At 46.3% G+C, this 23,222-nt stretch overlaps 7 protein-coding genes across 7 annotated transcripts; 1 reads left to right on the top strand and 6 right to left on the bottom strand.

Annotated features, from left to right (window-relative positions):
- Positions 1 to 2,854: 2,854 nt before the first annotated feature.
- On the bottom strand, positions 2,855 to 3,498 carry PHALS_14739 (uncharacterized protein). Its single transcript, XM_024729695.2, has one exon. The coding sequence runs from the start codon at positions 3,279 to 3,281 to the stop codon at positions 3,057 to 3,059; it is 225 nt and encodes a 74-aa protein (XP_024580046.1). The 5' UTR covers positions 3,282 to 3,498; the 3' UTR covers positions 2,855 to 3,056.
- A 2-nt stretch (positions 3,499 to 3,500) lies between these two features.
- Positions 3,501 to 4,265, bottom strand: PHALS_13973 (uncharacterized protein; the record flags this gene model as incomplete). The annotated part of the gene is made up of 6 exons (XM_024729694.1): positions 3,501 to 3,503; positions 3,570 to 3,584; positions 3,829 to 3,932; positions 4,006 to 4,057; positions 4,126 to 4,174; positions 4,234 to 4,265. The coding sequence occupies 6 exons, from the start codon at positions 4,263 to 4,265 to the stop codon at positions 3,501 to 3,503; spliced, it is 255 nt and encodes an 84-aa protein (XP_024580045.1).
- A 198-nt stretch (positions 4,266 to 4,463) lies between these two features.
- Positions 4,464 to 6,265, top strand: PHALS_13972 (deoxyribodipyrimidine photo-lyase type ii; the record flags this gene model as incomplete). Its single annotated transcript, XM_024729693.1, has 3 exons — positions 4,464 to 6,124; positions 6,177 to 6,195; positions 6,260 to 6,265. The coding sequence occupies 3 exons, from the start codon at positions 4,464 to 4,466 to the stop codon at positions 6,263 to 6,265; spliced, it is 1,686 nt and encodes a 561-aa protein (XP_024580044.1).
- Positions 6,266 to 6,671: 406 nt separating this feature from the next.
- PHALS_13971 (hypothetical pdz-domain-containing protein) lies at positions 6,672 to 9,917 on the bottom strand (the record flags this gene model as incomplete). The annotated part of the gene is made up of 4 exons (XM_024729690.1): positions 6,672 to 9,284; positions 9,353 to 9,558; positions 9,626 to 9,704; positions 9,774 to 9,917. The coding sequence occupies 4 exons, from the start codon at positions 9,915 to 9,917 to the stop codon at positions 6,672 to 6,674; spliced, it is 3,042 nt and encodes a 1,013-aa protein (XP_024580043.1).
- A 4,798-nt stretch (positions 9,918 to 14,715) lies between these two features.
- On the bottom strand, positions 14,716 to 16,182 carry PHALS_13970 (glutamate decarboxylase; the record flags this gene model as incomplete). The annotated part of the gene is made up of 1 exon (XM_024729689.1): positions 14,716 to 16,182. The coding sequence occupies one exon, from the start codon at positions 16,180 to 16,182 to the stop codon at positions 14,716 to 14,718; it is 1,467 nt and encodes a 488-aa protein (XP_024580042.1).
- A 262-nt stretch (positions 16,183 to 16,444) lies between these two features.
- Positions 16,445 to 18,365, bottom strand: PHALS_13969 (u3 small nucleolar; the record flags this gene model as incomplete). The annotated part of the gene is made up of 3 exons (XM_024729688.1): positions 16,445 to 16,477; positions 16,536 to 18,245; positions 18,312 to 18,365. The coding sequence occupies 3 exons, from the start codon at positions 18,363 to 18,365 to the stop codon at positions 16,445 to 16,447; spliced, it is 1,797 nt and encodes a 598-aa protein (XP_024580041.1).
- Positions 18,366 to 18,553: 188 nt separating this feature from the next.
- Positions 18,554 to 19,699, bottom strand: PHALS_13968 (swib complex baf60b domain-containing protein; the record flags this gene model as incomplete). The annotated part of the gene is made up of 1 exon (XM_024729687.1): positions 18,554 to 19,699. The coding sequence occupies one exon, from the start codon at positions 19,697 to 19,699 to the stop codon at positions 18,554 to 18,556; it is 1,146 nt and encodes a 381-aa protein (XP_024580040.1).
- Between the last annotated feature and the right edge of the window lie 3,523 nt (positions 19,700 to 23,222).

The raw sequence follows: 23,222 nt of genomic DNA, 5'->3' as shown, positions 1-23,222 counted from the left end.
TGACTCGCCAAAGCTCCACCAGGAGACGTGCGCAAGGTCTTTGACCTCCAATCAATCCATGGCTCATAGTGTTCCAACCATGTCATTCCTAAGATGAGGTCATACCTTGCATCCAAATTTAACACTAGACAGTGTTCCACGCTATCAAAGTCAAGAAACTAGACTCAGAGTTCCAAAAAGACCTTCGGGACCGTGACACATGTTGCTGCGTCCAAATGATGTGTCGAAGTGGTTTAAACACGCCAATCACAACTACAAGTACTCAGACAAACACAAGACATGACATCTCTGTCCCCGTCGCTAGTCGAACAGTGACGATGTCACCCAACCGCGCTTTCAGCACCTCAGTATACAGCTGACTTCCTTCCATCGTGGAGCGTCGAACATAATTGCTCGACATCCCGGAATCGATGACGATCTGCCATGGCTTCTCGAAGCCCTATAAGATCGCCTCCACGACCAGCAAGCCCGGCTTGCATACACGTTCCGGGTTCAAGCGCACGGAGCAATTTGGGGCTAGGCCCTGTTGACCACTACATTTCTGAGGTTGCACAGAACTTAGTTCTTCCCCACTAGGTCGCCCCGCGTCTGCTGGGTGTTGTCGTTTCCCCGCGACGAGGCAGACTGGTAGGAATTGGGCCGATGGCCCAAAGAACCTTGACGGGCCTTGCGCAGGGGAACCGTTTCGAAGGTGACGGGCGTCTCCACAGACAAAACACCGTCGTGTGTTTGTGTGCTGCCCGGCAGCTCGGAGCTCTGCTCCCTCGTCTTCAGTATAGCTGGGATTCATGGGCCCAGGCCCGCTCGACGAGCTGTTGGAGTGTGCATTCCACCATGTCGTGCCGACTTGAGATTGAATTCGGCATTCAATGCTACATTCACCGCCTCTTCAAATGAGGGCGGATGCACACGAAATACTTCCATTCTGGCCACGCCAGTGCGGAGGCCTTTCATAAAAACGGCCATTGGACCACCTCCGGAAGGGAATCAGCTGTCATCCCGGCAAAGAGAGTGCGCATCTCTTGGACAAAGTCCACCAACTCTTTGTTGCCCTGTCGGGCGGCGAAGAAACGCGATCGCACGCGATATGCCTGAGTAGGCTGCGAGAACACTCGTCAGAGCTGCAATTTCATCTCCGCCCAGGAGGGAAACGCAGCTTCGACCGAAGTGCCGCACGTCAAGGCCATTCTCGCGCTCGACCACCGAGCTTTGAGACGGCCAGCGCTACGCGCTACTGCTCGGTCTGGAGCGTGGCGGATGCGATGGCCATCTCGACCTCTCTCACCCAGAGCATGAAATTCTCTCCATTTCTCAACTCAAAGACCTTAACGCTCACCATGAGCGGCTTAAAGCGGGGAAAATCATCCGTCACAGACGGTGGCGTCATAGACGCAAATGATGCAGACATCTTCTGCTACAGGTGCTCTAGCAGCGCGTTTTCGTAACTTGAAAACACCTCTAGACGCGCGCATATTGCCTCAAGACCTTGCGCTACAAGGTGTTGCACGCCATCAGGGCCAAGCAAGGACATCAGCTTGTTAAGTACGTTTCGCATGCCTTGGGGCAAAGAGGAGAATTCATCCATCCTCACAGAGGATCAGTCTAAACGACTCAGGTGTAGATTGACTACAAGTGCTACCAAGGGCCGTTCCGTATTCTGGTTTGGGAGTGGTCACACCATGCCTATCTCGTGTGACACACACCTCTGTTACCAGGTTACGTGTAAACCGTTATACAGATCAACGTAGTAAACATTGTCGATTCTTCCAATATCATCCGTTTCAATGTCCGAGGTGCGACATGTATGTACACCACGTGACGTTTCTCACCGCCGTCTGGGTCAGAAATTTCAATCTAGTCTCAAGCTCAATGCGCGGTGACGCATTACAATTTCCACTACGGTATCATTATCAGTACTTCTTTTGAACGTCGTTATGAAGTTTGAGGGAAAATGGTGTACGCGAGTGCGTATCTGTTTCAACCTCATCTCCCAGGAGCTATAAGTATGAGCCCCGAAGTTTAGCTTTGGTAAAACGAAATAGGGCGAGCAGAAAAACTTCTTTGTGGTAAGCCCTTTTCCAAGGCTTTTATCAGTGTGAGCACTTCAAGCACGACTACGCCGTGAATTTTCCACTAATAGGTTTACCATAGAGCATGCCACATATATCCACCAAAGAGGACAAGGCGTCTGTGCTCAACGGCCGAAAAGTTATTCTTGTGAGGAAAGCGATGCGGTTTTTGGTGAATCACTGCCCGTCTACCTCAAATACAACACGGCTTTGCCGTAACTCAAAAATCAAAGCCTTTCCGAGATTTAAGCTTCTCCAGTCCTTACGTTCGTTGTTGCCTGGAGCTGCGCACAACGTGTCCATTCTCCTTAGTGGGGGTGTCAAAACGCCCACTCTAGGCATACAATGGGATCGGATCCGTTAGAAAAGAGCTAGACGTTGCTTACATTTGTGTGTCAACAGTCATAGAAAATACAGCAGAATACTAGCCGCTATATCACGTCGTGTTAACAGCTCTGATCGATCCAGACCGACGGAAGCTATTTGACGCTCGCGGTAATTATATGTTTTGACCGGAAACCTAAATTGAGTCGCTTCGTGAGCGCTTTCTAACCCAAAACTTACAAGGTGTACCGCTTACGGCTGAATAAGCAGCTGCGATATCAATTGGTTACTTGTGTCAATAATATACATTGGACTGCGGTCTGATGACAGCGTCGTGATAAGGCTTAGTCCGACCATACAATACCGCTTTTATCATCAATCTCTTTAAGATGATATTATTAATTTTGCTACGATATGTTGCTGAGCTCATATTAGGAAAAGTCAATTAATATCGATAACCCTTTCTTAACAAGTAAGAAACTGTTAAGTGAATCTCTGGATGTGGCGAATGCTATCAATGAAATTTTTAGTTAAGATTGTAAGGGCATTTGAGGCAGGCCCACCACGGCACTAGACCCAGTATAGCTAACCTTTGCTTTAAGCCGAAGGACAGTAATGTAAGCGGTAGTATCCTGTCTCAATTTGATGAAACATGAACGATCATCAAATGTCAATTAGGAATTTGCGCTTTTTCTTTAAACCACTTTTTGATAAGATAATATCCAGCTTGAACAAGTGCTTACTAAACGTTTTATCCCTTCCACACACCCTGTAAGCCGTGGCGTTTTGCGCTCGAATAGGCTTCTTTGCGACTTCGGAAGAATTCTTGTCTGAGCAACGAACTGTAGCGCCTTCCGAAAATGCAAAACCGTAACGGTCGATGAACATTTCCTCGTATTTTTAATTTCTTGCTGACTACTGATCAGATCAGCTTGCAGCTATCAGCTGGTCTGCTTGGTGTCTTTGCCGGTTGCATGTATAGATTATGTCTGCTGCAAGCTCGCTCATGGATCCAAAACGTAGCATGTCTACGCTTCATGGACGTTGTAATTGTACTTCCATACGCTCGGAAGGGCTATCGCTGAGAGACGTTCAATAATCTGACTATCACTAGACGCAGCAACGATAAATTAAAAAAATGTCTAAACCACGGCAGCATACAAATGCAGCACTCACTATCAAAAGACGATCCTATTTATTTAGATTCGAAGAAATAGATGCCGCTTTTAATCTAGATCTGCAGTGCGTACTAGCACCAGCAGAGCTGCTCCACTTTACAATTAGTATGAGCCAGTCAATCGGAGGGTTGAGAAAATAAGATGATTTCAGTGCGTGGCGACAAGTTGCTTGCCGAGCAGCTTCGTGATCTCAGGTAGCATAGGCGAGGCGTTAATGCCACCACATTTTAAATTGTGGCGTAAGCGGTACACTTTACCGCATCATAAACGCCTCCCTTTTCGAGCACTCGGAGATCTGTAGTTTGGGACCGCTGTCTTCGCAAATAGAAGGTAATGCTTGCTATCGTAAAATTCCGTTGCGCTGGCAACAGTGAAACACCGGTAAGCGCGAAGAGAGGAAAAACGTTTCATTCAGCCTTTGAATGTGTTGGTACCCTCGAGTAATTGAATGCCCTCTCCGAGTAATAGATTCCGTTTAATTAGATACTAGACATGTTTGTATTCCGTCAGATGGCTGGTGAGATGGTGTACCCCATGTAATTCTCATCCGTTACCTTACATACTCGCAGCCGTCTTACATTATAAGTGAAACGAAGAAAGAAACTTCATGATTATTTAGCCAAGTGTATACAAAAGTAAAGAAATCAAACTTTTCATTTAACATGGCAGAAAAGTCGTCTTCAATAGCATACATAAGTTATTCGGCAAAAGTTCCTTTTCGAAAAATTTGGCTCGAAAAGTATCAATTTAATCCTTAGAATAGTGCGATTACGTGTCACAAATTATAGACCAAAGAATATGGCAGCAACCGACGGTTGTGTTCTGCTGCTTCGGCTGCTGGAATCACACTTCGATCAGAAAGCAAAAGGATATATAATATTCACCTGTTTAAATGGCGACTGTATTTCGCGCTTTGGAGAAGCTAAAACTACCTGGTGGTCTGCATCGTGAACGTATTCAATGGCTTTATGAAGGTGCGACGCTGAAATCCGATGGCAGCTACTTACTCTACTGGATGCAGACGTCCGTGCGTACCAAGCAGAATTATGCATTAGAATATGCAGTAGCAGCTGCAAATGAATTGAAGGTACCTCTACACGTTGTTTACCTGTTTCCAGATCGCTCGGTACTTCCTGCATTGCAATCGTCAAAAGGCGATGAATGGAAAGCTGAAGCACTTCAAGATGCCAATGCTCACGCATTTGCCACTGAAAGACACGCTTTGTTTGCGCTTGAGGGGTTGGCTGACGTGCATCAGCGGCTTGTAGGTCGTGGTTTAAGTTTTGATGTGTTCCACCATCAACAGAATAAAAAGCGTCTTGCTCGTAACGAACTGCTCGAGATCTGTGCGCGGAAAGCTGCTTTGGTAGTAACGGACCGTCCTTACCTAAGACCATGGCGCTCTGCACTGGACAATTTAGTGTCATCAGTGGAAGATCAAGGTGCTAACTACGGTATTGTTCAAATCGAAGGTGACGTCGTGGTGCCAGTTGCAGAGGTCACAGATAAAGAAGAATTCTCGGCGCGTACTATACGTCCTAAGATCATGAAGCTTGTAGACCGATATGTCGCCAGTTTAGAAGTGATGGTTCCGGACAAAGTATGCAAAACAGAGGGACAGACTTTGCTGGCAATTCTCGAAAAACCAGAGCAGCTGAAGGTGCTGGATGTGACGAGCCCGGTAGCTGTAGATAAGACATTACAGTTACTGGATGTTGATCATAGCGTGAAGAGTGTAGGCTGGCATTTTAAAGGAGGCGAGGTCGCAGCTTCTGCGTGTGCTAAAGAGTTTTTGACTCCAGACAAACTAGCAAGTTACGCAACGGAGCGCAATGAGCCAAGTCTGGACGCTGGTAGTGATTTGAGTATTTATCTACGCCACGGACACATATGTGTGGTACGTATTGTGCTCGCTGCGCAGAAATTGAAGAAAGTGGCGAAGGCAAAAGAAGGTTTGGCGTCGTTTCTTGAAGAACTTATTGTACGTCGTGAATTGTCGTTGAATTTGGTGACGTTCAACCATCAAAATTACGACTCAATGCGTTGCCTACCAAAATATGCGCAGACGACATTAAAAGACCATATTGATGACAAACGAGAGAAAATATATTCGCGTGAAGAACTTGAGTCTTATCAAACCGAAGATAGATTTTGGAATGCTGTACAGCGAGAGCTAGTTGTCACGGGCAAGATGCATGGGTACATGCGCATGTATTGGGGAAAGAAATTGTTGGAGTGGACTCGAACGCCCGAAGAAGGGTTTCATGCGGCGTTGGTGCTCAATAATAAATACGCTTTAGATGCACCGGACGCGAATTCCTACGCAGGCGTGGCTTGGACGTTTGGAAAGCACGATCAAGGCTGGAGAGAGCGCCCAATTTTTGGCAAAGTACGCTACATGAATGAGACCGGACTCAAACGCAAATTTCGAATGGATGCGTATGTACATAAGGTTGGACGACTAGCAGCTCAGGCCAAGAAGGCATCGAAAGGTGGAGACTTAGACGATGAAAAGCATTCAAGCTCAAGCGTTGGTCATAAGAAAGATGCGAGGTCTCTTAGCGCGGAAAAGAACGAACCAGCGGCTAAGAAAAAGAAGATGCAGCATCGGTAAATGGGAGCAGGTCTGTTCTCTTAGTGCATATCCACTACAAAAAATTTAGACTCATTGCATTTGCTGGTAACTAGAACTAGACTTCGCTAGAATTTTGACACAAATGTTTCTCGTTGAGCAGAAAAGTCTACGGGCCAAAAAATACTTTATGGACTAGATACATTCCGTACCTGTCCACCATTTCAAAAAAACGATGCAGTATAACGTCTCGAAGCAGAAGGTGAATGATTTAACGCTAGAAAAGCAGAGGCTCCGTTTAAAACCTAGAGGGATTTCTCAGTGCAAATGTGCTTAAGAGTGCTGCGCAGTGCTTACAGCACGTAATCTCATTTGTTTCTCTACTGAATGACTGTCGTTGAGATAGCTTCAATCTTTACTGTAAGAATTTAAGTTACCTTCCTCTGCCCTTTCAGACCTTCATCACGCCGTTGTCAACCTTTTAAACGATCGCAATGAAGACAACAAGACGGACACCCGGCAGTTCGTCTACTTTTTTAAGCCCTTCAGCATCTTCTGCCGGCGGCCAGCCGAGAGCTTGTTTTGAGCGAGAAAAGGTGCCTGGATGCTGCTATACTTGTTCTCGTTGCCCGGATTAACACCACCACCGAGACCACGATCAACGCTCCTATTAAGATTACTACTACTGTCTCCACCCACCATACGGTCGTTCGTGCTTGGAAGCGATGAGCTCGATGGCGGCTGAGCAGATGGTGCCGGCGGAGGAGAAGCACGATTTTGCCGCCATGTATACGAATCTTGCGCTTTTACCGCCTTTCGTTGTTGGGGTTGTTGCGACTGAGACGGCGGCGGTGATGGCGAAGGTCCCCTTTGCTGGTACTGCACCGGAACAGATGCAGGCGGCATAGGTTTCGGTGCCGAGGTACGTGGCTGCACAAAATTTCCATTTCGAACTTGAAATTTGAGCGTCAAAGGTTTCTGCATCACCTTGAGCAGCGTCATCACTTCCTCAAATGATTTGTCACGCGCATGCACGCTACGTCCGTCAATAGAGATAAGGCAGTCGTTCATTGCAGACTGTGGCAAATGTGCTGCGCTTCCGCTTCCCGTCACGCGGGTAATATAGGGATACTCGCACGTTTCATCAGCTCCGCGCAGCGAAAGTCCAAGGGGAGTATTGTCTTGCCACACCAAGTTGTAATATTGAACGCCACTGTCTTCACCTGCAGGAGCTAGCACTGCTTTTCGGCTATGACTTGGAGTTGGCGTATTGTACTGAGTCGATGAGCTTCCATTGGAATTTGATGAGTATGAATTGTGTTGGTCATGGTTGGAGTGGGCAGTCTTGCGCCTGAAAAAAAGGGTTACTGGTCGGGGCACATTTTTTAAATGTGCAACAATGTCCTGAAATGGAACACGCGATACGTCCATGTCGTTAATGTGAGTCACGTCATCACCGATGCAATCCTGAGAAAGATGAGCTGCTGCGCCGTTTGACGCAATGCGCTTGATAAATGCACCAGTATGCGGCTTAGCATCGACTGTAAGACCCAATGGACCTGATCCCCAAACTACCTTGTACACGTTGCTCGGTGATTCACGCGAAACTTGTCTGACAATCTCGGTTGAATGATGAGCTGGCTCAGGGGAACTCATGCGCATCGAAGCTTTGTCGTGGTTCGAATGCGTACTCGAATCGCTTCTGGCAGACAATGATGTGCCATTATTACGGTACGAAGACGGACCTCTGGAATCATCATCATCAAAAGCCGCTTGAAAGCATAGCAGCACAGGCTTCTGTGCTGTCTTCAAATAGGACACGATGTCTTCAAAGTGCATTGTGGCGGCCTTGATCCCATTCATGCTCTCTAAGAAATCACCCACTTGAGCTTGGTCAATCCCAGCAGAATTTCCTGTACCAGTGACCTTTTTTATTACTGGAAGATCGCCTTCATTCAATCCAGGAATGATCGTAAGGCCCAAAGGTCCTTCACCCCAGTTTACGGAGTATTTGCTAGGTCGTGACATGCTCATGCTAAGGTTCATCACTGACGACGCACGTTCACTAGGTTGGCGCGACACAGTCCGGCTTCGATGCTTTGACGATTGAGCAGAGGCTTCACTTTTCGATACTGGCACGGAAGGGGGTCCACCAACTCCCCGAAATCGAAGTTTGGCGGGCAATTGCACTTTCTTCAGTATCGACATTGAAAGCGAGCAGCCAAGTTGTATTGTGTCAATATTATTGATGGCGACAAGTACATCTCCAATCGCAATATTCTGTTTTACAGCCACGGACCCAGCCTTCTTGGTCAATCGATTTACAATTGGAATTTTCTGCGTGACACAGTCATCCTTCAGCGTCACACCTAAAGGACCATTTGACCACGTCACAGAGTAGTCGTGTACTTTGCTATTTGCGGCAGTGGGATCTCCTGCCTCGAATTTCATAATGATCGGTGATGCGTAAGCTGCAAAGACATCGTTCAGATCTTCATCAGTGAGCACCGAGTCGTCAATAGTGCGTCCATTTATTGAAAGCAGCTTATCACCCACACATATATGTGCGAATGATTCATCACCGTCTAGATCTGTTATGATATTCCATATGCTTGTCCTCTTATCAGCACGAAAGCGCAGACGTGGCAAAGAACTGTGTTTCCACACGACAACACGCAGTGCCTCAAATGCTGGACACGAATTATTCCACGACGACTCCTTTGACACGCTCCGTGTTCGACTGACACTTACCCCGGAGGATCCATCAATTGCAGCCACGCCAGCATCTGCAGCCATTTCAGCCGAAAGAGGAGCCTCCATCTTATCTTCAGATTGCGGATTCGATACCAAAAACGAATGTTCCATGGACTTTTGCAGTGTCTGCATCTCCTGTGAATCCATTTCTAGTCCATTTTTCTTGGCCAGCGCTGTCCAGAAAGTCGTTGTAGACATCTCGCTCTGAAAACGTTCCCGCATTTCCATAATGATGCGGTTCATTTCGTCATCGCGCCAGTTGGCTTTTTCGGCGCGCATGCGAGAGTCGATCGCCTGCGCAATACGTGCTTCTTCTTGTTTTTTTAGCCGCTTCAGAATTTTCTCTTCAATGCGTTTCTCTGTGTCGGCATCAAGACTCACCTTCCGCTAAAAAAAATAGTGTCATATGTTAATGTCAAGACATCACGGCTCAGGAGGCTTGATTATCAACTTACTGAGAGTCTGCCTCCCGAAGACTCGATACTGCGAGAACTGTTCACTCGGCGGGCCTTGGAACGGCCTTTCTTCTTGCTCTTTTTCTTCTTCGGCTTTGCCTCTTCCTCCTCTTCCTCCTCTTCTTCGTCATCCTCACCAGAGTCAGTTTCATACTCTGCACTTGAGTCTGTCTCGTAATCATCGGAATCGTCAGCTTCCGATTCAGCTACAGAAAAGAGATCACAACAACTTAAAATACCATAGTAATTAGCTCTAGAGTTAAAAGAACTCACACTCAGAGTCATTGAACTTTGAGCATCGCAGATTCCGACAGCGCAGACGATGTGCCGATGCATGGTGCATATTGCATTCCTACAGACATCACAGGCAATACTTAGACCCCACTCCCTCTTTCTCCTCTTGTTCTTTAAACGGCCATACCCTTGAGCAATAGAACACCTCTCGACATCCACTCATACAAGGTATTTTAGCACCATCTGCGCCGCAATTACCGCACGGCTCCATGCTCTGAAGTGCCATAAGCAGGTCATCATCATCATCGTCATCGTAGTTGTTCTTTGGCATGGCTAAAGTGCTGCTAGCTACAGCCGAGTCTGCAGATATGTGGGAAGAGCGTGATGCTGATCAGCGTAATTGACTAGATCCTACGATCTGCTGCCTGAAGGTGACGCTGTGGAGTGGACTCTAGCTAGTGATTCGTCGTTCTCCGCGCGCGCGGAATGAATAACCTTTGACTGGGCTTCTTCTGGCTTCACTCGCGGTTTGTATGTAATGACGAGCGAACTTAAGCGAGAGACAGCACGGTTGTCAAATCGAAAAAAAACGAGAGGACTCTATTATGTGCAGGCTTTAGAAATTGCATTTATGTCATAAGAAAAATCCAGTGTTTGAGTATACGATAGGGATGCTAGGACAATCACAGAAAATAGAAAGCCTGCTTGCTGATTGCTCAACCAAGAGGTTTGCCTCCTCTTTGTTTCAAATCATATCTTCAGTGAGCACAGAGATTATGTCATTGTTGATTCGATTATTGAATTAAATAACCTACGCTGAAAATCGCATTGACTACTGCGGAAATTGGAATGATAATAGTTCTATCCAGTAATTAAGGAAGGCATGGCGGAGTGATGTATTAAATTTCCATCGAAAATACCAAAGGAGCTGAGTCGCAACTAATTTAGTCCAACATAATGATTAAGTATTCTCTTACGGTAATCTTTTTTCTGAGATCTCAAACTTTCGGTAGTTTATGACTTAAAAGTGTTTAAGCAATAACATCCTAATGATGGAGAGACACGTGACAGGTCACTCTTTGTAACGAGAGTGCATACTGTACTATTGTGTATGCACACATTACACTTGTGTGTGATTTCGTTGGTGGTTCTGATGAGCTCCGTAGAGGAGAGGTCCGTGGGACACGGGGGCTTCAAGCCTCACGTTCGTGCCGTACATAGAGCCTTATCTTGAACTTAGTAAGGCATTTATGTTTTGTATAGGTTAAAATATGCTTAATCTATATTAATGTCACCTTTGGAATAGGAGAGCAAACTAAGTTCGTATACGCAATCTCGGTGAAGCATACTATTTTATCCTCCGTGTGCAAATAAACGATAATTCACAAATTTTGTGCAAGGTCACGGCATTCCGCTGCACTTGTTGTTTAAGTCTTATTGGACTATATATATTTGTGGGGATAGCACACGAGTTCTTCGGCTTATGCCTTCGAAATAGCTAGAAACACTCAAAAAGCTCATGGTTATTTTTGGAGCTGGTACAGTGATCAGAATAGCTCATGTCTAGTTAAAATAATCGCAGGTGAGACGCTTTAAGGAACGCCCCGATGTCGGAGTTGAATCGGATCCTGTTTATATTTAACGCCCAGACCTCTGATAAAAAGAATGGAGGAACGCTCGTTTTCTCCGGAAGTGACGAGGTTAAGACGGCCATCCAGTTGACAATGCTCCTAGATGGCAACGGTGCGTTGATAGCAGTCTCAAAGCTAGGAGCCGCTCGAGTGGATGAGCACGTACACGTCAAAGAGACATTCCAGTCCGGGAAATGTTAAGGCGACATCGTCGATGTGCTAAGCACTCTAGCCTGGTAATTGTTAAAGCGATATCGTCGAGCTGCCAAGCACTCCAGCCTGGCAGTTGTTAAAACGACATCGTCGATCAAGTCAATCAGATTCATTGTAAGTTTTTTTCACCGATCATAGGAAGCAAGAAACTGTGTTTAAAAGTTGAGAGCTGTGACCACCGATATTGCGACAGACGCTCATCGCGAGGAAAAAGGGTTATAATTTTTTGAAGAATCGCCTTGCAGGTGCGGTTCACTTCTATTATTTATGATCGCGAAAGTGGTGTATTCGGAGTACACATTCCGGGCCGCAAAAGTCGGCTATGGCTCAAAACGAAGAACGTATACGAGCGCGCCGGATACAATGATTTTTGACTCCGATGAAGATAAAAAGGGCGACCGCTTAGCTTTCGGGCAGCATCGTGTTACTCGCATGTGTTCTATCTCTGACGGTGACGGACAGATATCAATTTGTGTCCATGCCGGGAGGTATGGATAGCTAGGCTTAAACGAGAAGTCAACTGACGAACTTCACGTGTCGAAACGCTGATCTTGACGTAGGACGCCCTGCGCCTGCTGAATTCTGTCGTACTTCAATACGGGGGGGAATCTAAGGTCTGCTCAAAAAAACAACCCTCATCTTAGAAGAAAGAGCTCACCACCCACAATGGTTGGTTTTAAACATCAATTCTCTGGGAGTCTTGAAAGCCATTTCAGGAGCGTCGTGCAATTGCGTACGACACGTGATTGCTGGAGAGAGTTTTTGAAGTGCCAGGATTGAAATAAAAAGAATTTTTTACCCATATGAAAACAGACGCGCTGGAACAAGTCTGCGATAAATTTTGTTCGTGCAACAGGATTATCGGAGCCGACGAGCAGCGATTTTGCTGAGTGCTGTAAACAGGGCTCGGAAAGCCGAAGCAGTAATGAGTCTCGGTCTCTCCTGGGTGAGGTAAGAACGAAGGCCTCGAGTGTATATTACCTATAAGGCCTTAGCAGCATCTGTCTTCTCTGCCAGAGCCGATGAAGTGCAGGAGCAACTTCACGTCTTGATCTTGGGTTTTGTCTGTTAGCTGCCAAGTTTTGAGGGTTATAAGGATAAACCATCCTTGCCACGACCTAGCAATTCCGCAATCGTGTGACTCACAGGCTTCACGAATTTTCGACGATAGATATTGTGTATACTTTCGGGCAAATTCTGGAAGTTAAGCGTTTCCGCACCACCTCCTCTGGCAGAAACTCTTATTGTGCTTAAAAGACTAGAGTCAGGGAGGTGTTCTCAAAGAGTCACAAGACGTTGAAATCACTGAAATGGTAACCATGATACCCAATGAGGGACTGAGCTATTTGTTGAAAACATTTGAACACCACTGCGTGTGAAGAGTAAAAATTTTTATTTAAGGTCTCTTTTATCCTTCTTTTTTTTGGTGATGGAATATCACCAAAGAGAAACGTACAAATCACCGCGCGTGTTGTCCCCAAGATCGAGAATATTGACTTAAATCTCAAAACCGTATGTTGTGTCCCACGTCATCGGCTCTTATTTTTAAGACACTGTACCGTCTTGTACGCTTCACCCGCACCAAGCAAGAAGCAAGAAGCGGAATGAACAATGGAAAGAATCTCTATATTTTCTGCGTAACAGCAAGTGAAAAATTGTGTCTGTTCATGGGAAGCTTACTGAAGGAGAATATTCCGTAGAATGGCGTGGTTGGCTGCGCTTTACTCATTGCTCTTGAAATAGGTCACTGACTATTATCAACTGCTCACATGGGTCATATCACTGCTATACCCCGAGCGTTGATGCTGTAAGAGCGATTACAGATCGCTAGAGTCTTTATAATTCTTCTACAACCCTCAAGTGTCTTGAAACGCTGCTGTTCCCATCGCATCGTGCCTTTGTTTAAACCTTTTTGACAATCCAATCAATGAATTCGGTGAAGTCGGATGTGGAGAATGTTACCAAACACTTGCGAGAGGTGCTTCAGTGTACGCGCCAAATATTGGCTGTTCTTGCATATAGATAAGTGCTTAGAGCACTGACGAGTCTCTAGTTTTGAGTTTGTTTATTGAGAAACAGAGTCTGTGGATAGACCCTCCAAAGCGAAACGACATTTCCTCCATTCGGAGCTCAAGAAAGTGGCTAGGCCCGGTCACACCTGCATCTCTTCCCTTCAAGAAATTTAGAAAAAGGCGGCTTTGCCGCAAAGATAAATACATTTTCGTTTTCAAACGAAAGAGTGTATTTGTCTTGGGTTAAAATTTTGGGTATACTTGGAGGTAGCGGATTGCTATCCGCTACACTCGTACTGGTTCTAGTATAAAACGTAAGTTCGGTGACCTTAGGTTAGCTTCCTCTAAGCAAAGAGCTACGACAAACCCGCTGCGAGCCACGAAAGGCGTAAATTTCTGCACAAACGCAGACGAAATATCTGCGGTGCGGTGAAACTACACGGCAGCTAAGCTATCTTTCTCTTCTTGCTAAGCATTGGTGATGTCTATTATCTATCGCGCGCCTGAAGAGCTTATATGTTTACCAACTTGTCCTGTACTTCGAAACAGAAATTGTGCTCGCAGTAAAAATGGAGCCCACAGCCTCCTCGAAAAAGGTAGGTGGGCGCGGAAGGTCTCTGTGCGAGTAACACCTGCTTGAAGATTATTATTCATGAAGATGGTGACCGTTACCGCCTTTGGAAGAGGGATTGTGGTGATAACATTTCTTAATTTCTTGATATAGCCCGCCAAACCTCATTTCACCTGACGCGAGGACAAGCACTTCTTACGCAACCTGTATGCCTGGTAAGACAATGCAAGAAGTCTCGTCGTCTGTCCCTTCAAATTTTCTCACGCTGGGAACGTCTCTTCAACCAAATTGTCACATCTCAGTTTTCATTCTCAATCATAAAGCTTGCTTGGTGGTCGTACGTGCAACGCGCTGTCGCTCCTTTGGGAGGATCACAGTATTTGTCCGCTTTGTGGACGCACGAATGCTTGACGCTGATTTATGACGGTCCGTGATTCGAAACTGTTTTTGTTTATCTTTGGAGCTTTGCGATATCTGTGCAAATGAGCTCATGGTACAAAAAATAAGGTCACATTGTCACAATTCGCTATTTTGCTCAGTTTTATGGCTGGTCTTACATCTTGCCAAAAAAGCAAAATATAAAATATTCAAAAAAAAATCAGAAATTGTACGAATGACAACGTTATATTTGCACACTTCTTTTGAATGAATGCATAAACATTCCAGCGGGCGACCAATTCAACCGATCAACTCTTTGATGACCTAGCATACACCGTGTGTCGTAAGACCCGACTTCTGGTGTTTGAGATTGGACTGGAGTGAAAACACAATGTCTTTAAAATGCTTTTTCTCAGCTTTAGGCGACGACAAAGCCGTGTCCACCAAGATATGGTGTTTTTCGAGTGCCTCAATGGCCTTGAGAATATCCTGTACCAACATATTGACCATGTGTGATGAGAAATTTTGCTTTACGACCACACGCATGATCACAAGCGACTCAGCACCACTGGAGCATGTGTAGGCTGGAACAATCCATCCACGACTTTTCAGTTTGTCTTGAATGTCAAAACATGAGTAGCGCGATGAGTCAATCAACGCAAACGCCACGAGAGGCATGTGCTGCTTGTCTACGATACGAAAGTGACCTGTTGCCACAAGTGCTCCACGCAACAGATGTGCATTTTCCATGCTAGCTTCCATGATACGACGGTAGCCATCGAAGCCGAATCGCAGCATATTATAGTATTGAGCAACCACGTTGCCGGCACCCTTGGAAAAATTCAGCGTAAAAGAAGCTTGGTCTCCACCTAAGTAATTGACATGGAACACAAGGTCCTCTGGAAGGTCTTCGGGCTCACGCCACAAAGCCCAGCCCATGCCAGCGTAAACTAGACCAAACTTGTGCCCACTGACATTAATGCTTTTAACATTCGGCAAACGAAAGTCCCACTCAAGTTCCGGATTGAGAAATGGAGCAATAAAGCCACCACTAGCTGCGTCAACGTGCAATGGAATGCTCCATCCATTCTGTTCATTCACTTCTAATAGCATGTCGTGGATGGCCTTGATATCCTCGTACTCACCGTTAAAAGTGCTGCCTAGAATGGCACCGACACCAATGGTGTTTTCATCAAGCAAAGCTCGAGCGCGATCAGCTGTAAGCACAAGGCAGTCAGGTGACACATCGGCCTCGCGAATTTCAACTTCAAAGTATTTGCACATTTTGTGCCAGCACACTTGCACATTCGAGCCAAATACCATATTTGGCTTATCATATGGTAAACCGGCGGCAATACGGCGATCTTTCCACTTGCGTTTCAGTGCCAAACCAGCCAACATAATTGCCTCAGATGAACCGATGCAGCCCGTGCCGGTGGCTTTTTGACCAGACTCGAGCGGCGCGTGGTAAAGGTTAGCTAACATTGTCACGCAGCGATTATGAATCTCTGCTGTCTGTGGATATTGATCCAAGTCAATGTAGTTCTTGCGTAGACCCTCAACCATAAGGTCCTCAGCCTCAGGCTCCATGTATGTCGTTACAAACGATGCAAGGTTCATTTTGGGATTGCCATCCAACGCTAGCTCGTCCTTGATAAGCTGATGGGCTACGCGTGCAGGGACCGAGCGCTTTGGAAATACGTCCAATGGCAAACTAGCGGACATGAGCGGATGACCATACACTGCCTCCGTATCACAATCTCCTGAATATTCGCGTGAAGTGACTTGCATTTTTACTCGAATTCCACGTTGGCCGTTTGGACTTGAGCTAACGAATTCGAAAATGAGTCCGATCTTTCAACCTTCAACCTTTTCTAACGATCGTACTTAATGAAACTTCTTACGATTTTCAAGTAAAAATTGGAGCTGGATACTTAATTGTTCAACTGTAATGTAAATCAGGTGTGCTAGCTTTATCAAAAATCAGCTGGACGGATTGTGTCTCACTGAACATACAAAAATACTGGTGACACATCTAGCTCTATTCAAAAATTTAGCTGCGGCTGATTTTTTGTTGGACTTCATCCTACAAGAATAAATTAGTAAGAATTAATTTAGCGCAGAAGTAGTAAAGTGTTCCGTACCTGCAAGCGTGTAAAAAAGTCTTTCGAGTTGGAAAACTGTTTGGAAGAACCCTCAATCTGTTTTCCCGTAGTAATATTCTTTGCACCGGCAATACTTTCAAGCATCTTTTTCTTGGCATATTTGTTGCCCAAACCTGGATTGAGTTTCGCCACCAAACGCTCATCAAATTCACGTTGGCGTTTTTCCTTCCGCCGTGCATGCTTCTTGGCATTGCGCAAAGCTTTGCGCTCCGTTTGCGTCATTTCTTCTTTGGATTGCAAAACTGCTTCGCCACGTTTGCGCTTCTTCGCGTACACTTCTTCGGGTGCCTTCAGGTTTGCATCGCTCACACTGATGGGCACAATCTCTTCCATCGCAATAGCAGGTACCGCGGGCTTGACTTGCAATTCTTTAACAGCAGGTTTCGGCGTAAAGTAATAGTTTGATAAAGCATCGAGCTTCCAGCATAAACTCTTGAACATCACTTCAATCTCTTCCTGGTCCTGTTTCGATTCGTCATCCGGCTCGAAACCCATAGCAGTTTTCATATATTCCTTCTCGTAGATCTCACCTAGACCCTCTTTCGACTTTTCCATTGAAACATCCTCCAGTGCATTCTTTCTGTCCTCCTCATTGCCGGCAAATTTACGAATTACATCATTGTAATCTTCCTCCAGAATACGTTTTTTGATCATCTCCTCGAGCGCGATTGAAACTTCTTCAGTGATTACAGGAGCGGCCTTAACGGGTCTGTCATAATCAAGAACTGCTTCAAGCAAGCTATTCTCCGGACGCGCGGCAGAGCGCACTTCACCTTTAAGCAGCCATGGCTTCTCACTGATAGCTTCTTGTTCTAATTCCTGTATCTCTTTCTCCAAGCGTTTGCGCTGACGTTGGTGCGATGACAAAATCCCACGCTCAGCCAGCTCTTCGTCATCAGCTGTGTCCTCCTCGCCAAGTTTCGAGCGCTTGACAGCTTGGTTTCCTTGTTTGTCGCTGCTGCTAGTCTGTACGTCGTCATCAAGCACTTCATCCTCTTCTTCGCCACTTTCTCCTTCTCCGTCCTCATCACCAAAAAAGTCCTCGTATTTCATGTCCTCCGCAGTTTCAGCATCTGAGTCTTGTTCCATTTCGGAATCCCCCCCATCTTCATCAATTTCTTCGTCTTTTTCGTCATCATCAGCTTCCATGTCTCCATCGTCTTCCTCATCTTCAGCCGCTTTATCCATTTCATCCCAATCGAAGAAACCGTCCTCGGCAATATCGCGAGGCTTCTTTGCCTTCTTTTTTGCTACCGCCTTCACATTTTTTTCGTCATCCAAATCAATCGTGTCATCATCTAAGTTCTCATTGTCATTTACGTCCATATCGCTGACACCACTAGACTTTTCTTCCTCTAGCTTATCATTGTTTTCATCTCTTTCTAGCTCATCATTATTATCTGCTTCATCATCTTCGATCACACATTTCGGCTTATCCGATGGGAACAGTAGAATGTTTTCTGGATTCTTATGAAATGTGCGAATGCGCTGCGTTAACTCCATCACTAATGGACCGTTCAGCAAACGCAGCTGCTCCCAAATTTGGTCAGCATCAAATCCATCCACATAAAGCTCTTCAAGCGGATCTGTGCCACTATTTTTGCTTAAATACTTGGACGTGCAGTTGTACGCATGCTTGGCAAAAACCTTGATTTCGTTAGCAACTTCCTCTGACGACGTAAAAAATACCTGTATATCCAGCAGAACTTTGTAAAGTGTGCAGCACATATATAAAACCTAAAAGAATGGACGCACCTCTGGCTTTTGTAGTACCTTCTCGCGAAAGCTGCGAGTTACAGAAGCGTCCATGCTGACAAAGTTGCTACCTTTTCGTGATCCAGTCAAAAAAACTAAATTATTGTTCATTTTGATGTGTACCACATTGAATTATACCGACAATTATAGATCGCAGTCTACATGTATACAAGACAGCTTTTTGTCATGAGCGCAAAATCAATCGCTTATTTCTCATTCCTCACCATCATGATATATTCTTCCTATTTTCCGTTGACAACCTTCTTTTTGTTCTCGTCCTCATCGCTGGACAGCCCGTCACGCGGAATCTCAGCCCAGCCACCAGCAGGTACATCGCTTGGTTTCCGCGCATGTCGCTTTAAGAATTTATTCATCGCAAACATCGTAAACGAATCCCTTTGAAAAACTTGTTTCATCTTATCGTCGAGCAAAATCGTGCGCTTATCATTTGGATCCTGCAAATCATGCTCATGAATGTACGCCCATAATGCCTTTACAATCTGAGGTCGGGCCATGCGATCACTACCAACCAGCGACGCTAATTCGGGCGACAGCGAAAGTTCCGTATTGAATGCATTTTTTTTCTTCGGCTTGCTGTCGTCGGCCTCATCATCAGCTATAGTCGATTTCTTCTTTCGCTTGACCGACTTTTTCTTTGCCGCCTTCATCTCAATATCTTCGTCACTAGACACACCATCACGCGGAATTTGATCCCATCCTCCAGGCGGTAAGTCGTCAGGCTTGCGCACATGGCGCTTGACAAATTTGTTCATACTGAACATGGTAAATGAGTCACGCTGAAACACATTACGTAGGGCATCATCTAAGAGAATGAGCTTCTTGTTGCTAGGATCCTGCAAATTGTGCTCGTGGATGTAACCCCAAAGTGCCTTGACAAGCTGCGGCCGTGCCATTGTCTCCGCTCCCACCACTTGTGCGAGTTCCGGGGATAGACTCAGCTGTGCATTAAAGCCTCCACCAGCTTTCTTTTCTGATTTTTCAACTGTTTTTCGCTTACGCTTCTTAGCCGTCGCCTTCTTCTTTGAAGATGCTGCCTTTTTGCGAGGCGCACGCTCTGTTTGCTCATTTTCCGCGTCCTCATCTTCTTCATTCTGTTCTGGATGATTCTCTATCTCATCCTCATCCACATGTTGCTGCTCGATAACTTCTAAAATCGTTGCATTTATGACGTCTTTGTAACTTGACAGATCGGATTGGAATTGCGCCTCGAGCTGCTTGCGAATCATGCGACGCGAAAGCTGTTCTAAATCTGCGTCCTTCATGATTGAGCGAATGGCCTCCGCGATCTCTGTCACATTTACAGCGGGTGCCATGGGTCTTTGATCCAGTCCTGAAAGGTCTATTTCGAGCTCCATGTCTTCATTCATGGCGACTATTTAGATAAAAATTAGACAAATAATAAAAAGCGAAAGTTTGAGAACAAAATCAATTTCAAATGCAGAAGTTTCATAATCGTTGATAGTATTCTACCTACAATTCCACTTGTTGCGCCATACTAAAAAAGAGAATGGATGAAACTTAAATATGCTGAAAGCTTCCTGTAATGGAGTGGATCGAGCACTTTGCAGGGGTAAACATGACTTAGCCTACTGTCTGGAAATTATCATGCTAGTGTAAGAAACGAACATAGAGATGAGTAGATTGGGCCCTCAAGCATAAAGAAGTGTCCTCAGTTTCGCATATGTATAATTCTTGTGCCTTAAGTTACCGAAATGGGAGGACACATACTGACTTCCCACAAACTACCTTCTTACATGCATTCTCATATGAATTACTAGCAGGTTGAGTTAGCCGCAGTGGTATACCGACAGCAATACTCAATACGAATCCACATGCCAGACAGAACTTCATTCGGAATACAATCGCACCCAGAGTTGATGTTGGAGAACATTTGCACTACATTTGATTAATTGTATCTACTGATATCTACATAGTAATAACAATCTTGTTTTGCTTAACGGTACTTACCGATACCTGTGAAATTATGTCGGTATTGACTTGGCTACAGAGAAACAGCATGTTTGTTGACTTGACATAAGCTGATCCAGCTTGATGCACTTAAACTTGATAGCTATAACTTGGAACCACGTTGACGTGCATAGCATTCGCCATACCACGTCGCGGCTCAAGAAGTTTGATCGCTGCTAGGTTGTATGCCCCATGATCATAGACTCAACGTGAGCTTGTAATGGGGAGACGTACCCTGTACGAAGGGTGGGTCACACAAGACGTTATGACCGTACAAAAGTGTGGATTTCACAAGACGGTGTGATCACGCAATGGTGTGACTACATCGTAACAAGAAGCCACTACGAGGCGGGACTGCCAGCTGTCATGCATGTTAATTCGGTTTTACCATTTAGTTAGGGAAGTATAAGGTTTTGGATATAGGCGGCTCTGCCGCAAATAAAATAGATAAATACAGTTCTCGATTTTGAACGGAGTTGTGTATTCGCCTTGGGTTAAGGTTGTAATTGCTCTTGGAGGTAGCGGATTGCGATCCGCCACACTCGCACTGGCTCTGGTATAGAGCGTAAGGTCGGTGACCTTAGCTTAGCTTGTTTAAGCAAAGAGCTACGGCAGCATTGCTGCACTTGGTAGCACTCGTAGTCAATCTACGCCTGAATCGTTACGACTGATCTACTGTGCGGATAATGCAATTCTTCTATTTGCTCCAGGGCATGCAGGACGTGCATAATAAGCTGATGTCTCTGCTCGGCCCTGAGGGCGTGCAACACCTTGTTTTGCAAGGACCTGAAGTGATAAGTGTGCGCCTAAAGAATATTTCAAGTTATGACATTGCTTTGCTAGAGCATCAAGATAAGAAGATGTCGGCATCGACTGCGTCCATGACGCCACCGTCGACGACGGATGACTTCTCACGACCCAGGCCGCTCGTGGTGAGCGTTGAGACCTTAGGGGGTATGGGTGGAGAGTATCTCCTTCTCTGGGTGAGGGAGGTCGATGTGGCTATGGCTTCCGCCATGAACATCAGCGCGTGGCGCTAGCTACATCTAAGCTCGGGAGCCGAGTCCGAGAATGGGCACTAATGTGCGGTACTTCTGTTGAAGCGGCGTTTCACTCCTGAAAGGAGCTGAAGCTGCAGCTTTTGCGAGTGTTCTCACTTTACCGGGCACATCGCGTGCGTTCTTGTTTCCTTACTGCCCGACAGGGCAAGAAGGAATTGGTGAACTTTGCCAAGAGCTGAGGACTCTGATGGCAGCAGATCGTGTTTTAAGGCGGTCGCAGTGACTGCCTTAATGGAGCGCCTCCGCACTGGCGTAGCCAGAATGAAAGTCTTCCATCTGAATCTGTCTTCTTTTGAAGAAGCGGTGAATCTGGCATTATATGCAAAATTAGACTTGAAGTCGGCGCGAGTTGGCTGGAATGCACATCCTCAGAGATCGTCGAGCGGACCTGAGCCATTTGATCTCGAGCTGAGAAAGAGGGAAGAGCTCCGAGCTGCCGGGTAGCGTTTAAACATCCGTTAATCGTCTGTGGAGACACCCGTCACTTTCTGACTGGTTGTCCCCTGCGCAAGGCGCGTAAAGGTTCATCGAGCCGACGTCCTTATTCCCGACAGTCTGGCTTGTCGCGGGGAAAAGACAAAACCCAGTAGGCGCGGGGCGCCCAGCTGGGGAAGAACTAATTTCTGTTGAGTATCAAAGATGTAGAGGGCAGCAGGGCCCAGCTCCGTAGAGCTCCGTACTCTTGAACACGGAACGTGTATGCAAGCCGGGCTTGCTGGTCGTGAAAGCGACCGTGGAGGGCTTGGAAAGGCCATGAAGGGTCCTTATCAAATTCGGGGCGACAGGCAATAATAATCGACGCTCCACGATGGAGGAAGTCAGCTATATGCTGAGGCGCTGAAAGCGCGGTTGAGTGATACCGTCACTGTTCGCTTAGCGACGGGGGCTTGCGTCACTGTGCCGAAGGTCCCTGTGGACCTCGGTGTCAAGTTTCTTGACTTCAATAGCGTGGAACGCTGCCCAGTCTTAGACTTGTACTCGAGGTATGACCTTTTCCTTGGTATGGCACGGTTGGAACACCATGAACCATGGATCGATTGGAGGTCGAAGACCCTGGGCGCTATGGGCACGTCTCATGGTGGGGCTTTGGTGAGTCATCAACCCACCTCTGCTAGGAAGCAAAAGCGTTTTTGGCGCGGGCACTGGACCGGGACGGTCAACGTGCTGGTTATCGGAGTAATCGATTTGTCAAACACCGAAGGTGTATTGGCCAAGAGTGCCGAGCATGGCTCGCGAGCTGAACGTGGAGTGGCACGTTATCCACTGAGCACTGCTCACGTGACAAACGAATTGCTGCATGCCAAAATGCATGGTCGGACGAGGTTCGAGGCATCAAGGGCGAGGCCCTAATGGGGCGCGTGGAGTGGCATGCTATCCACTGCATAAAAACCGCGGAAATAGCAGCTCTTCGTCGGACGTTGTTGATAACATCAAGGCTCCGATGGAACAGAGGGAAAAGCCATCTAGTGCGTGCTCCGACTGGCCTCGATGAGATGTAAAACCTCCATAGAGAGGAGACGGCGAAGCCGTTTGATATCTGCAAAGCGCAGGGCGTCGACCCTGATCCAGGGTATGTCCTGGAGGAAACCAAGAGGGTGCTGAGCATACGAAATGGATCGTCAATATTGAAGGATCCGTACTACTTTATGGTAAAGCATTTTCCAGACGTCGTCTCCAAAGACCAGCCGTCGGCCCTACCTTCGGACCGAGGTCTGCGTCATGAGATCGACTAGGGTCCGGGAACCAAATACTGCGAGACACAACATAGAAATACGGAGCGCGACTGGAACAAAATACGGAACATACGGCATTTTATTGAAAACCGGTGCTAATCCTCACTAATTCTTTAATAAAGAGCGAG

The sequence above is a fragment of the Plasmopara halstedii genome (assembly GCF_900000015.1).
Source record: "Plasmopara halstedii genome assembly, contig: Scaffold_816, whole genome shotgun sequence".
NCBI lineage: Eukaryota > Oomycota > Peronosporomycetes > Peronosporales > Peronosporaceae > Plasmopara > Plasmopara halstedii.
The sequence above is the reverse complement of the archived record's forward strand: the minus strand, read 5'-3'. Positions and strand labels throughout refer to the sequence as shown.